Below are 15,987 nucleotides of genomic sequence, written 5' to 3' on the forward strand. Positions count from 1 at the left end.
CCGGCAGGATAAAACGGTTAAAGGAGTCTCCGTTTATACGGTCGCTTTTCCTTAAAACGATAACAAGGAACGGTGTACACGCCTCGGGAAAGGGTCGAGACGCCCCATAATTTGACGGAGGAAAAATGGACTATGTACATGTGCGCAGCTAAAGCGCCAAAGCTATACATCCCACAACCATGAGGCAAGTCGAAGACGAGGGCTTCGGATTTGTTACGACGATCCGGCTTTCCTGAAAGAGCGCATGAATGCGAAGGAGCTGCTGCGCGAGAGCGACAAGTAGCGACCAACTATCCCGACATGTCTTACTGACGCAGTGATGGCAGTGACGTTCGATCAATTTTCGAGCGACAGCTGTTAAATCCTCTTATTGTTTCCTGTTTCTGCGGCTCGGTGTCGTTAGCGTAACGCACCAGGTGCACCGCGTCACGCTGATTGGTGAGAAGGGAGCGACGTCAGGTATGACGCCGTGACAACGCGTCACGCCGATTGGACAGAATGTAAATCACTTATTGGTTCTAACGCAATTACGACACACATGACGTCACGAGGCTTCACTTCAGCTTGCCTGTGACGCCAATGCGAGTGTAGCGGCACAAATGCAACAGGCGTATCCTGCACTGGTGCCCAGAGTTACTGATCGGCATGTTCAGTAACTCTGGGCACCAGTGCAGGATACGCCTGTTGCGTTCGGCATTTTGCCGGTGCGTGTATCGAACCCATGACCTTCTCTACTCGCCAAAGAAACGCTACAGCCACAGGAGAAACACGGAGCAGCGGTTGCCAGGCGGGATTAATTATGCTTTCCGTGTTGAATAACTCGACTCTATTTACTGGCAAAATTGTTTTCGTGTGCGTGTTCTTGAATGAGTTGTGGACGACGGATGTAAGTGAAACGCTGCTTGTGAAGCGTTCCTAATCTACCTTCCCAGCCACTGGGGCTTTCTTAACGACTCAGAAGTTGGATCTGTTGAAACGGTCAGTTATAGCTTAAACGCGTGTGGCCCTGTATTAACTTTCAGCCGACGAGCAGTGTGCCCAAGCCCTGACCTAGATGCAGTATAAGTGCTTTCGCAGACCGTTTACAGAGTCAGCACATCTCGGGGCTTCGCGGAGACCATGACATCGAATTCGAATGCGCATTCGTTGATCCCAATGCCGTTTACGTGGACTCAAAAATCCACGCTTACGCCCGGTCGCTGTATTAGACGTTGTCGCGCTGTGGGTTAGCCGATGAGTCCGCGCGTAGTGGTACATCTCTTACGTTATTTTTTGCTGCGGGCATGATCTTAAATACAGGTCCTGGATGCGTGAGTATGCCACCACGTACTATTGACGCAAGAACACGTTTTTTTGCTGCTTGTTGCCTCAAGGCATAATAGAAATTGTATAATTGAGAACAGGTTTGCGGGATGAATTTGGTTAAGGAAGGACCGATGATGGCGTCTCCATCTCAGCGCAGTCCGATGCGGCGAGAGACCCGTTGCTGTCATGTGCCGTATTCGGCTCTGTCACAGGCTCACAGTGCAGGGCGATTCTACATGTTTGCCTGCGCGTGTTCAGATATATACATTATAGAGCACGAGCAATAATCCTTAGGTGCATAGGCATGCTTTCCTCTGGGTTATTGATCGATCCTGATGAAACACTCTTTTCATAGCATTAACATTTGTATTGGACAGTTAAGCTCCGCCTTAAGGGTATAACGCGATAGCTTGCTGGATTAATTCCCACATATGCAGAACTGTTCATTGCCTACTTAATATTCATATTTCCCTTGGGTGTCCTCATACCACTCATGGCGCAGTGGTGCACCTGTTTAAGCGATGCGCCACCACCCTGCGATGGCAGGTGCTGCCACCTGGGGACATGTGCGATCCAGCTCGCTCTCCCCAGCGACCTCTCGGGGCCAATCATTAATTTAACTGCAACCTGTGACGGTGGGCAGTTTGCTCACAGTCCGGTGGCAGGTTGTGATGACGCCATAAGGTCACATGACCTAGCTGGACCACCTACCTCCTAGTTTGCTTCTCTGGGATTTTTCGGGGATTTTCTGTCAGCGATGCTGACGACGCCAGATTTTCTACGACAGGAAGCTCCCTAACGATCGCGTTAAAATTGGTAAGTAAACAAACGAAACGATAGGTGTAATGGATAATGAAGAGATGTACGTAATGTATGTATGTATGTATGTATGTATGTATGTATGTATGTATGTATGTATGTATGTATGTATGTATGTATGTATGTATGTATGTATGTATGTATGTATGTATGTATGTATGTATGTATGTGTGTGTGTGTATGTATGTATGTATGTATGTATGTATGTATGTATGTATGTATGTATGTATGTATGTATGTATGTATGTATGTATGTATGTATGTATGTATGTATGTATGTATGTATGTATGTATGTATGTATGTATGTATGTATGTATGTATGTATGTATGTATGTGTATGTATGTGTGTGTGTGTGTGTATGTATGTATGTATGTATGTATGTATGTATGTATGTATGTATGTATGTATGTATGTATGTATGTATGTATGTATGTATGTATGTATGTATGTATGTATGTATGTATGTATGTATGTATGTATGTATGTATGTATGTATGTATGTATGTATGTATGTATGTATGTATGTATGTATGTTTCGATCATTTGTATGGCAAGATTAGGAATAAAATGAAATGAAAGCTGCCTCACGCCCTGCGGCCCCGAATAATCCATCTTGTAGTCGGCGCCACTTCCAGCAACCAACATCACTTCTCATGTGGCCTCGTTAATGCAACAGAAAGGATCTCTTACAGATGCAGAGCAGTATAAAGAAAACGTGACCTTGAATGGCCCAGTCAAGCGCATCAATCGGTACCTTGGGTATGCAGCGATTACCAAAGTCGACCTCCAATCCAAACAGACCCTGGGAAATCGTGCGTGGGGCTCCGGTAGCGGCCGGTTCTATTCACGTCTCGCTCTGCGTTGTCGTCGAACACAGACATAAAAAGACGGACGCCAGAGTGACCATGGCCTCAAAGGGGTGTAGCAGGACGTGGTACATGCCCTGCACTCAGTTCTACGCACGTTTCCGTCCGCAGCAAATGACAGGCCTCTCGCACAGGGCTTAACTCAACTGCGACGAGCATGCATATTATTTGTTCCGCGAACGAGCTACGGCCAAGAGCGGCGCTCGGACGAGATCAAACATCCGGTTCTGTCCAGGCCTCACGCGAGCAGCTTTCTGGGCCGCGTCGTGGTTGTTCTGTTTGCCAACAAAGGCGCCCTCCGTCGCTAGCTGTAACGCACTGCGGGGCACCCGCACACGCAAGACGAGGAGGCGTACGCCTTTTGAGAGGCGCACTTCTTAGGTCTCGTGACATTCGCGGCTTCCTCTGGACTTGTGCCGTATGCTCAGCCACTCGAATGCGCTCTCTGTATGTCTCAAAACAACATTGCAGGTCTTTGGCTTCCATTGTGACGCTATGGCGCATGAAGTTGGATTTTTTTTTCTATTTAACATTGATTTTGCGTGAGAGCGGGGACAAGCCACCACGTATTCGCTCGTAAGTTTCTTGATAACGAGAAAGAAAAAAAACACGAACTACGCTTGTTAGCTTGCTCGGACTGCTTGGGTTGCAAATGCGCGAGAGGACAGCGCATGCGGACAAAGGAATGGCTGGCGCTCGCCCGGCAAGCCCGCCTCTTGCCTGAGTCCGGACGACGAGAAACCACAACCGCGGCAGGCATGCGGACGCTGGAAGTGGACGTTGCGCACAAAGATATGAAAACTAAATTAATGCTGCTTAAAATTGACGTAGAGATATGCGAAGTGCGCACTAATCAGGATGTCCTGTCCTGGATGGGCATCCGCTGCATGGGTAATCTCTTCCTGTGCGAGGCCGATCGCGAGATGTGCGAGTGCTTATCTCTGTTCGCTTTTTGTTGGTTTTATGTCGACGTGTGAACGTTACAGAAAATCGGAACTAGCACACTTCGCAGAGGAAATACGTGTTTCCAGATTACGCGTTTAAGAATTTTTTTAAGTGAATATATTCAAGGTGAAACTACAAGGAGGAAATGGACATCGGCTGGGCACACATTGCGTTGTAATGATAGCCGGTGGTCTGTTCGAGTGGAGGAGTGAATGCCAAGGGAGGGAACCAAGAGAGGGAGGATGTTGTCGGGGGCGACATCGAGCGGCAAACTCAAGAAATTTTTTTGCCTTAGTGTAGCAAGGAGTGGCGCAGGAAAGTGGTAATCGCAGGCGTCGGAAGGCCACCATTTTGCTGTGAACCCATCTTGGGTTAAGATGATAATTAAGACGATGATACAAGACTTCGAGGCTCGACAATCAACGCATTAAAGCAGTCGAGATTCAATCATTTGTTACTCCTTTCCTCTTAAAGGTAGCACTTGCGCTAGAGTTGAAAGTTCCCTTTATAACGGGGTACGTGTGTCAGTATTAGAGACTCCTAAATACGTGTTGAACTTTATCCACATTTCTTAATCGTTTTAAATTTAAAAAAAAATACGTCTCATATGTATTTCGAAACAAATTGAATATTCGCAAACCGTTTTTTTTTTTTCGAGGGCAGGACTGGGCGAGTTGCACTGACAGAGCAACATGGCGGCCTTGTGCACCGTCTTGTCGGTTACACAGTAGCCGTTTGTCGCGTTTTGTCCCAAGTAGACCGTGACTGCGCGTACAGTTTCGTACTTCGCATACTACAGCCATGTAGGACTGGGACGGCTGTGATGAGCGGTTCCGTCTACAAAACTGAGAAACGAAGCTGAGACAGACGGTCCGAAAACTAAAAAAAGGAAAAAAGAGATAACGCACTGCTGGGGAAAGCTGGGACAGGTCGTAAGGTGCGCTCTCTATTCTGTATTCTATTGTGTATTCTTCAATGTAGCAGCCTGTGAATTAAAAAAAAACAACTCTTGGGCGGTCCTCGGTGGATCGTTTGAATGCGTTAGCAGCCAGGAGCTCGTTATATCCGATGTTGACACAATAAAGTTCGTTATATACGAAGTTGGAACAATAAAGTTCGTTATATCCGACGTAACACAAGAAAGTTCGTAATATCCGAGGTGACACGCCACGCGCCACACACGACGGCGGTCGCCATTTCCGCTTGCACAGGCCCTTCGAATGATAACGCATTAATCAAAATGTTATTGTGAATAAATACACCTCCGCTTTTTTATCTGATGTTGCACTTTATGTCCGAAGCTATATTTATTCGTATGCAATTTGTATTCGAACAAATTATATTCGCTCACTCCAACTTTATAAGAAACACTACAACCCCCACTCTACCAGTCAGCAAGAGGATAAGCGTAGACGGCCCTGTAAGCGGGTAGGGTGTGTCCAAGTCTTCATGTTAGACCGCAAAGCGCAAAAACAGCATGAAATACATAAAAAAGTGCATGAAAGGTTTAAGGACTTCCTCGCACAGGAACAGTTCCGTATTATTGGTGTAATTTGCTGCCTAAACCGCCACACTCAGGGCCGGCTTAGTCCTTCAACCGAACAATGACGCGCATCACTGCATAAGGTAGGATAGTACGTAAGGCAGTAATGCGCTTTAAAAACAAAATCCCTTCGTGACCCGCTAGTAGAGCAATGTCGTTTACCAAACATAACCAGAAAAAGTAAAGAAGAAAGCAAAATGAACATAAGCAGCAACGAGTCTGCTTCAAAAGTGGCGGAGCGCAAAACGCGATCGAGCAAAACTACACCGGCTCAATCTACCTGCGACGATCAATCCGCGAGCACAAAGTGCACCGAAGATGGAGCCTAAACGGACCTTTCAGAAAGCGATCTCTCTCAAATTACCGACGCCACTGCGCTAGACTCAAACACGCCGCCTTCCTTACAAGTCCGGTCGTCGTATTGCCAGATCGCTCCGTGAGACAAGGCCTTACTACCTCTGCTCCTATAAGCGCCCGGTCTCACGAGACGGGCATTTTCGGGCTGCGTCCGGCCCAGCCGGCCCAGCCCGGAGCAAACGTGAGGAGGCAGAGAAGCAGCAGCAACAGCGTCACACACGTTGCCGCGCGAAGCGATGTTGGCCCAGTTTCGCGCGACCTAGACTCGGCGAGGCCGACGGCCGTCCCTGCGCGGATTCCCCCGCGCCGAATAGAGGCGGCAGTCATCCACTTCCTTCTCCTCTCCTCCTCCTCCTCCTCCTCCTCCTCCTCCTCGCTGACCGTGACCCGCAACGGACCGTACTACTCGCGAGCGCGCACGCGGGCTCTGCTGGCACAGATAGCGACGAAACACGAAGGGAACGATATATGCGGCCGGCGTGGCTCACGTCCGTTCGGAACCGAGCGGAATTTGGACATCGCGACTTGCGGAGTTATGTGCAGTGGTGTAGGTACAGATAGTCTCTCGTGCATGGTGCGACATGAAGCTGATCGCACTCTGGGCGTAACCCAAAACAACCGAGTCGATCATTTGTCCCGGCTTGCTTTCTTTTTTTTTTTTTTACTATCGGCATGCAGCTGACCAGCTTCAAACCGTTTCCGACTGTGCAGTTGCGGACAACATAAAAGGGAACACTGAAATCGCATTCGATCGTCAAATGTAATTTTACTTTCCCATCGAACTTGAAAGGTTATTAAAAAGCACCGACAAGCGTAGGATGGTCGACTCGGATGATCACCTCCACAACTTTTCCGAGTGTACAGGCTCGAACAGCATAAAGGGGGACACACAGCTCATAGTCAGTTGCCGAATTTATTTTTACTTTAGACAGATTATGCTTACTGAGGATATATGCTCAGGAGGAAAAGTATACTTCACACTTCTAATTGAGGGAGTTACCGTTGACTCTATGTTAATAAAGTGTCTCCTTTCGCACTGTTTTATGCACAATCAGTTTCACGGCGGCTGTCATGCTTAGGTGCACTAATTATTACTCTGCATGAGTCGAAGCAGCCTACATGAGCCGCGATACAGCAAGCAATATAGATATTTATGACGGTCTTTATCTTTATTTGTTACAGTTAATTAGCCGACTCCTCATTGGTTTACTTATCGACATGCTTTTATCAGCCTCTTGTCGCGTCAGATGACTCAAGCGCATTTGAAAAGCTTTCATGAAACGAAGCCAAAGTTTGTACGCTCAGCAAACACTGCCGAAAATGTCGACCTCGCATGCATTTCCCGAACCACGGATCATTTCACCGAGGGGAGAGAAACGACCTGGGCGGGCAGAGAACCGGTTGGTTTGGCGAAACCTTGAATCCGGTCGACGTCCCGAGAATCCATCGACGGGCTTCTCAGTAAGTGCTCGCACCTCCGAGTGTATTACGCCGTAATGTCTTTCACTGATAATTTACCTAAACAAAGAGTATGACACAAACAAGTGGACGAAATGGAAAAGAAAGCAACCTCCTTTCAGGATATTCCACCAAAAGTATGGGTGGTTTGAATCTAGCTTACAATCAGGCGGTTAGAGGTGAAAAAAAAAAATGGGTCGAAAGAAACTCAGCGGAAAAGTACCCATTTCAAGCAGTACAGCTTTACAATCGTCAAGGCGGGATCCATCACTGGTGCGTCAATCGTCGTCGCGAATAAAATGAAAAGCCAGAAGTCACAACGATATTGGCCACTGAGTAGCTCGCGTGTTCCTTGACAGCGACTCATTAACAGCTGGAATTGCTTTCAATCTTCAGTGAGAGTGGCCTCATTCAGAGGTTTTACGACAAGCTCGCTTCATAGTTCGCACAGAATGCCTCATGTCTCGAAATGATGGATATTTCATTGTGTTTTTTTTTGTTTCTCAAATATTACCCCCGAGGTTCCTTTCCAATAGGCGCTGTCTACCGCACAAACCAAAACTGGAACATAGAAAGGGAAAGCCTCAGTCGGAACTACGGTCACCCTTGACAGGACTAATAAAGTTCCTTCACTCCAAGGACAAGAGACCGAAATGGGGGGAATGGGGACCCGCATAGTGTAATGGAGAGGAGCTACGGGAGGAGAGGGAAACTATCGTTATCTGTTCTTCGCTCCTAAAAGATGGAGAACCCCCTGGGAGCTCTGTTTTCGACTCCATCTGCTCCTTCATCCTCCACAAAATCACAATCGCCGGTAAACAGACATTTCGTGACTGGCTACTACCGCCGATACGTGGCATGGAGGTGCGGTCATGTTTCGTGTTCAGTCTGAAGATAACGCCTTAAAGAAAGAGGCAGCGAAAAGAAAAAGGCTACAATGAAAAGAAAAACTAAAGAGAAGAAAAGTGGGACGTGCTAAATATGCAAGGGGTGCCTGGGAGAGCCAGCATTAAAACGAAAAAGTGTGAAAAAAAGTGGTCACCTTTCCTTTGTCACTTTCGTCTGATGCTACTTCTACTGACGCCCATTAAACACAACACAGCAGCAACATTCCGTATGGCATTATTTTCTAATTTAACGTGCCCCATTTGTTGGTTTAACTCGCGACCTTTTCATTCTCGCTTGTTCGTTCTGCTGCTAGGTTTTCTCGTCGGCATTCTTTCCTGATAAACGCAGTATTTCCCCGTGCTTCCAGGCCGCGTATCAGCAGTCGCAGCCATAACATCCGGACCGCAGCTCTAAACACTGATCTTCCCACGCTTCTCTCTCCACAACCTTCCCTTTCCCTCGCTCCATCTGTAAACCAATAATGACTGCAGACGGCAATACTGAGCCAAGTAGCACTGTCGTAACGGACCGAGGCTTCCCTCTAACTAGTTGTTACAAGTTTATCGACCAGCTTCCTATTATCTTACCCAGAAGCCCACACTCACAAAGCAACACGAGGGGGGGGGGGGGGGGGGGGGACTGCATTCAGGTTAAAAATAGCAAAAAAAAAACGAAACCATAGCTATCCAATAAAGACCTCTCCTCTCGTGATTGTATTCAAGATTCAGTGTCCTATTAATATGTGTGTACAAAAGAAATCTCTTCTCCTTTTCTCTAAAGAATGAACTCCGCTACCACCTAAGCAAGAAAAGAAGATAAAAAACCTTTATTAAACAGCGGAGGCGCTGTGACAGACCCTGCTCCCAGGTTCTTCCTTCTGTAGCATTGTCGGCATGCAGTTTCAGTGCTTGTTTCTGTGTTTGACTAAAATTAGCTAATCTGCTAGTTTTGCTCAAGTAGTAAATTAGGAACAGAACACGTTGCGTGGTCATGTAGTTGTTACCTAAGACATAATCATCATCGTTATCACCCTTCACGGTACGTCTGCTGGAGGACAAGGGCGCCAGCCACAAGGCGCTGGCGTCTAGGTAGAATCGCGTAAATGCAGTGACTGCTTCCAAATTAAGCGTGCGGCAAGGTTTTGGATTCAGGTAACAGGGCGTGGCCCATCACTATTCGAACGATGCGGAAAGCATTCAATGGTTTCTGTGGCAACTTCACATGTTGCTCGTCGCCTGTTCTTGTCTGTGCGTTTCTGTTTTGCGTGCTTTATTTTTCCCGTTTCCCGTCATGCCGCCAACGCCAGCTTTGCTTCTTAGAATAAATTGTGTATGTGTGTATGTGTAAGGTACCTAGGTTTCTTGTGAAGATTTGAACTGCTGAACCTCCTAATGCCCGATGCGACAAAATACACTGCACAGAATTCTAAGCAGCACGTATAATGCAAAGGGATATGTTCAGTACTATCGTATTTAAAATCCGGAAAAATTATAATTGACGTTCGCAAGACTTTCAGTGGAAGGTCTGTTCAGTGACAGCTGCACATCTTGAGCACGGAATTTACGGCAGCATTGGACCCCAGAGCACAGAGAATGCGATGACTGGAGAAGCTCGGACACTCACCTGTTCAGCGACGCCTCCCAGCTCGACGGCCAGGTCCCCGGCCGAGTTGCCCACGCCCACGACGAGAACCTTGCGGTCTTCGAACCCGCGCGGCTTCCGGTAGTCCTGCGCGTGCATCACGCGTCCCGAGAACACCCTGCCCTCCCCTCGCTCATCTCCCAAGCCCTTGAAGCGGGGCCAGAGCGGCTGCGCGTGGTGTCCCGTGCACACCATGACGGCGTCCCACTCCTCGACGAACTCGTCACCCGCGTCCAGCCGGCGGACCCTGAGCGTCCACCGGCCGCAGTCGGGCGTCGAGGGCTTCACCTCGGCCACTTCGTGTCGCAGGAGGACCTTGTCGACGGCGCCGCAGTGGCGCCCGTAGTCCTCGATGTAGCGCGCCATGAGCGTGTTGTGCATGTAGTTGGGCAGTCGGGCATCCGGTGGGAAGTCGCTGAACGCAGACAGCTCCTTGCTCGAGTTGATGACCGTGGAGCGCATGACGCAGGCTCGGCCCCGCTCCACGGTGTCCGTGTATCGCCACAGGCCGCCCAGCACATCGGTGCGCTCGTAGCAGACCACGTCCAGGCCCTCTTCGAGGCACGCCTTGACCGCCGTCAGGCCGCTGGCCCCGGCCCCGACGACGGCGACGCGCTGGCGCCGTCGCGGCCGGGGCTGCGTGGCCTCCGAAGCGGGCGCCGACGGTGCGCCCGCCGCCGCTGAGGTGTTCGTCATGGCTTGCCGACCCAGCCTCCTGTGCCTGCGCTGGCCCGGTCCCTCTTCTCCGGGCGCTGTGAGGTCACGTGACCGGCGAGGAGGGTTGAAGGGGTGTCCCGGAGGGAGGCCTGCGGAAGGGCCTTTTTTCTGCCATGCGTGAAGACACAGCACTGAAAACGTCAATGACCTCCACCCGGGTTTTTCGGGCGGTGGTCCTCCTAACGGTACGCACGCGCACACATGGCTCTCGCAAAGTGCGCGCTCGTCTCTTTGGAGTGATGAAACCTGGCCACTCCTTCCCCTATGCATCCTTCTTCCGCGTGCCTTAGTTGGAAAACTGCACGTGCTGCCTGCGCGACAACGTGCACGATAGCACGTAGCCTCGAAATTTCGCTTCCCGACACTCGCGAAGCGGCGCAACGCACTAATCAGGAGCACTTCAAATTTCGCGGGAAACCGCCTGTCCACTGGGAGAAAACAAGGCACGCTAGTATGCTTGAGCCCCACAGCAAACTTCTCCTCTCTCCTCACACTTGGCAATTGCAAGCAGGAGGTTATTATACAAGTGCGATTAACGGTAATTTTTTTCCGTCTTTCTCTTCTTCGTTGTGTTACTCTGTAAGATTCATTTCTTTGGAGTTTACAAAAGAAGACTATAATCTGTTTGACATGGAAGTTTTTCACATTCACAGCTTCACACTTTTTCAATGTTTTTTCTTTAAATGAGAACCACTTTGAAAACTTTTCGTTCAAAAGCCATGTTAAAACACACCTGGTAACACAGTTAGTATTTCACAGGGGCTTACAGCAAAACACACTCGGCAACAAATCTTATGCATGTTGTTATGTATGCAGTTGAAAACATCATTACTCAAAAAGACAAAATATTTAGGTTTATCAAGGAGTAAAGGGAGGAAGAAAAATGCAACCGAAAATCTTTTCATTCAGTAAAGTGTATGACCACTTTGTTTTCGACAATACCGCAGCAAAATTTTCTTTTCACCGTAGAACTCTATTAAAATTTGGCCATAAATCTAATGTGTGAGCCCCTGCTGCGAGTCCCGCAGATTGCACCTGCCTAACGCACATACCTTGACAGCTTGGCCGCAGAACTCCGAATGTAGTCTGGAATCAGGCGGAAACAGGTTGGCGTGAGTGAGGCCATACCGACGTCTGTGTGGCAAGCACAGACTCTGCGCGGCGGCCCTTCGATGCAGGCGTAATTTCGACGCAGGAATTTTACTGTACGCCTGTGAAGGCGGAGTTCAGTGCACCCGCAACACCTGATTTGGTGTGGCCTTTATTTTTGCTGCTTTTTGCCCATTTAATTAACTATGGAAAAAAATGTTTTCGTAGTAACCCAATACTTTTCTAGGAGCCGCCGGCTTTAGAAGCTTCAAGGCTGCAACCGCCTACCGTTTCCAGCGTAACCTGCGCGAATTCTAAGGAGCTTTTCGTTGACTGTTGCCTAAGTCGTAGCCTTCCACTGCTGCTGTGCTGTCCGTCTAGAACTCTCCAGAACTTCGAAACGATTTGAAAAATTGCCTTTTCTTTTTTTTCGAAGAGAAGAGCTGCGTCATCCCCGGGTCTTGATTTTGTCAAGAACTCGCATGTGTTAATCTGACAGAGCGCGTTGAAGGCATCCTGATTAGAGCCACCTGAAACAAGGTCAGAATGAAGTTAAGGTGCTTTTAGTACTGGGAAAGTTAGGCGGCGGCTGTCACGAAGCTTGCAAGGCCAGTGGCACGTGAAGAGGATCTCAATATTCTGAAAACTTATAACAGCGTAGCGCAACGCTTCTATTCACTATAATTTCCATTCGAACGACGAGTCCTTACTTAACTAAGTCAGCATTAAAAACAAGAAATACTTTGACGTCAAACTGCAGATAAAGCTGGCTGCCATATCCTTCAGAAGAAAAGAAAGGATTGAACGTTTCGTAACAGCTTAAGGGATGGCGAAAGCAGAACTAGTCATTGCAAGGTGCTGCGTTGTCTCTCTGTCTGCTGTACAGTCCTATAAACTCTTCAGGAAATTACCATAAAAATTAACACAAGTTTGTACATATTTCTGCGAGAAAACAAGGGTTCGAACCACTGACCTTTCCTCTGCTGGCGCGAGATGCGAGGCTCGGAGAGGTGTTGCAGGTGTTGACGTTGGTAGGACAGAAAAGAGTCCGAGGTCGAGGCGTTCGCCTATCGCTTCCTATGTTTTTCTCTTGGCGGCCGGCCAAAAGTGCGGATATGTGGCGCCCGGACGCGGTCACATAGACAGCTGTGAAATCTAAAGGCGATGCTGTGCTGATCCTCTGTGTGGCTGCGGTTTATGTGGACCGCAGAAACGCTGTCAGTCGTGTGACGATGTCACACGCTCTCGCTGCTGTCCGTCATAGCTGCGCGAATTTTTTTTTCTTGGCGCTCTCTTTCTCTCTTTTTTTTCTCCCTTTCGCGTACCCGTCTCCCTGCCTGGTGCTTTATGCACGTATTCTGAACGGGGCAACTTGACTAAGATTCATCCCGAAGGTCGACGAAAAGGAGCGCTCTGCTATGCGCAGAGTCTCATGCAGATTGTTTCGTGAAGCGTGAAAGATTTATTTATCAAGGACCATCATGTCGCTCTCGAGCAAAGTACTCACCTGAGGAAATGTTCGGAGTGCCGCCGCCAAGTTTGTGTTTTTTTTTCTCCTCACGGCCAAACACACCTGCCAAATCTACGGACACACGCACACACGTGAACACGCACATAGGAATACACAAGCACATGAATACCTTGGGGAGCGAGATAAACCTTACTTTTTGTAGGTGGCGTTACGTGTCTCGGGAAACACTTTCTTGCGCACACCCGCACATGTCCTCGCACCATGCGGTAATAATATAGGTTCTCGTCGCATTCACCTGAAGGGCAAGTAAGCTAAGGTGTAATAACTCGCAAGTGTTTGTTTAGGCTCTCATCCTTACCCGCGGGGAAATCCAGCACACGCACCGTCACACAAAAAGTTACATGTAGTGCGTACACACGTGACCTCCCTCAGCCCAACATCGCGACGGCCTAACCGCAAAGAAATAAATCAGGTTACATAAAAGCCCTTTCTGCGGCTTCCGCTCACTTCAGCCTCGCATTCAGGGCATTACGATCCAAGCCACGTGCGCGTTCTTATCGCCTAGCCATCTGCACGTGGCGACGGAAGTTCTTAAAGCCCGACTCCCCCCCCCCCCCCCCCCCCCCCCCCCCCCGCCTCCGTGCCGACGGCCTGTCGCCCCCATTAAGGCCAGCACATTACGAAGAGCCCAATTTTGGCTGCGCGCTGTTTCAACATCCCAGGAAAGCAGTTGTGCAAAAGAATCGGTCGTTTTTTCAACGGTTTTTGCGAGAGTCAAGAGTGCTGTTTCGCGGGGACCACGTGGAAGATGCTAGCGATGTCGTAACGGAGGTCCACTTTGAATACTAGACTAAGGACATGCGAGCATTCCTCCCTCTAATTTCCGCAGTAACTCTGCGTTTGTTTTCTTTATTATTTTCTGTTTAGCGATTTTGAATAGCCGACTACGTGCGCCATTAATGTGCTGTATCACTGCTGGAATTGATCCAGTCTGCCGTTCCAATCGTTATTAAACGGAACTTAACCAAACAACTTATTGCACTACTAACGATTGCTCACCGAGTATGAGTGATAATAAGGGTTCGTGATGTTTTGTGCTTGCACGCGTGTGTGAGCGTGGTTTTTTCTCCTGAACGATCCTTCATCCCAATACATGATACTATTACCATTTCGATGCGCAAGAAAAATTAATTTGATCCATGAGAGCTCAGTGTTTCCATTTTGTGCCATTGGTACCTGCACATCTCATCTGTTGATGCTTTCGTTCTTCATTGCCGCTTTGCACCTGTCGCGAGCGCTTCGTCTTGGCAGAGCTATGTTACTGCTTTAACATTTTCGTAATCATTTTGTTATAGTATTGTAAGCATGCAGCTATGTCTGTCTGTCTGTCTGTCTGTCCGTCCGTCCGTCCGTCCGTCCGTCCGTCCGTCCGTCCGTCCGTCCGTCCGTCTGTCTGTCTGTCTGTCTGTCTGTCTGTCTGTCTGTCTGTCTGTCTGTCTGTCTGTCTGTCTGTCTGTCTGTCTGTCTGTCTGTCTGTCTGTCTGTCTGTCTGTCTGTCTGTCTGTCTGTCTGTCTGTCTGTCTGTCTGTCTGTCTGTCTGTCTGTCTGTCTGTCTGTCTGTCTGTCTGTCTGTCTGTCTGTCTGTCTGTCTGTCTGTCTGTCTGTCTGTCTGTCTGTCTGTCTGTCTGTCTGTCTGTCTGTCTGTCTGTCTGTCTGTCTGTCTGTCTGTCTGTCTGTCTGTCTGTCTGTCTGTCTGTCTGTCTGTCTGTCTGTCTGTCTGTCTGTCTGTCTGTCTGTCTGTCTGTCTGTCTGTCTGTCTGTCTGTCTGTCTGTCTGTCTGTCTGTCTGTCTGTCTGTCTGTCTGTCTGTCTGTCTGTCTGTCTGTCTGTCTGTCTGTCTGTCTGTCTGTCTGTCTGTCTGTCTGTCTGTCTGTCTGTCTGTCTGTCTGTCTGTCTGTCTGTCTGTCTGTCTGTCTGTCTGTCTGTCTGTCTGTCTGTCTGTCTGTCTGTCTGTCTGTCTGTCTGTCTGTCTGTCTGTCTGTCTGTCTGTCTGTCTGTCTGTCTGTCTGTCTGTCTGTCTGTCTGTCTGTCTGTCTGTCTGTCTGTCTGTCTGTCTGTCTGTCTGTCTGTCTGTCTGTCTGTCTGTCTGTCTGTTGGTTGCCAGGAAGAAGGAAAAGGAAAGTGCACAGGCCTGCTCACTGGCTCAAGGCGAGCCACAATCGCTACCACGTGCAGATAGAAGGAGAGTTGAAAGATGTGATAGAAAGACAGGATAGTAAAGACGCGCTAAAGACAAGGCCGATCCCGGAGGTAGTGCAATACCGGGTCAACCGGTGGCGGGAGTGAAGCATCCTTCAAACTCTCCGCCACATTTCCAAAAATAAGTTCAATTGGACCCGTAACAGATACTCTGCGGGGTCCGGACATTCCTCCACTGAGCAGCTATGAGGAGCTGTGCCCACCGTAACATGCAACAACGCCCTCTAATGCGTTGCTTATGGCGCTGCCACCAAGCAGACACTCAAGCTTAAAACGGAAGCAAGATTTCTATCACTGCTCTGAAAAAGCGTGCATTGTGTGGCCGATCGGAGTTTTTAATGAAGTTCTGACGAAATAAAAGAAGTGCTCGAGCGCAGACCGCCATACTATAGCGTTGCAGTTGATATCCAGAGTTATTGTATGCCCCTGGGGTTAGCTCTTGCGGACTGCGCTAGCAAAGAAATAACTGCGTATTAGGTGACAGCGTTAAGCTTCTGTTCAGCGGAGAAACCGCCTTAGTTTTTCGCTTTGGCCTGTCGCGAAAATCCCCATTCGTCCGTAAAATCGTGACGTGACATGTGATTATGAGGTCGTCGCATGACTCAAATGCCACTATAACATATAAGGA

General features: G+C 48.7%; 1 protein-coding gene and 1 pseudogene across 3 annotated transcripts in view; both read right to left on the reverse strand.

Annotated features, from left to right (window-relative positions):
* LOC144098809 (flavin-containing monooxygenase 5-like) overlaps positions 1 to 12,887 on the reverse strand; it is a 68,898-nt gene extending 56,011 nt beyond the window's left edge. The window contains exons 1-2 of one of the 3 annotated variants that reach the window (XM_077631687.1): positions 12,604 to 12,887; positions 9,807 to 10,630 (exon numbers count right to left, since the gene is read on the reverse strand). In XM_077631687.1, the coding sequence (XP_077487813.1) occupies positions 9,807 to 10,520 (714 nt within the window). In that variant the 5' untranslated portion in view covers positions 10,521 to 10,630; positions 12,604 to 12,887. Of the gene's footprint in view, positions 1 to 9,806; positions 11,281 to 12,603 lie in introns of those variants that run through there. The other 2 variants (XM_077631688.1, XM_077631686.1) reach the window with 2 other exon arrangements.
* A 2,501-nt stretch (positions 12,888 to 15,388) lies between these two features.
* On the reverse strand, positions 15,389 to 15,546 carry LOC144099616 (U2 spliceosomal RNA; annotated as a pseudogene).
* Positions 15,547 to 15,987: the final 441 nt, after the last annotated feature.

The sequence above is a fragment of the Amblyomma americanum genome, chromosome 7 (assembly GCF_052857255.1).
Source record: "Amblyomma americanum isolate KBUSLIRL-KWMA chromosome 7, ASM5285725v1, whole genome shotgun sequence".
Classification (NCBI taxonomy): Eukaryota; Metazoa; Arthropoda; class Arachnida; order Ixodida; family Ixodidae; genus Amblyomma; species Amblyomma americanum.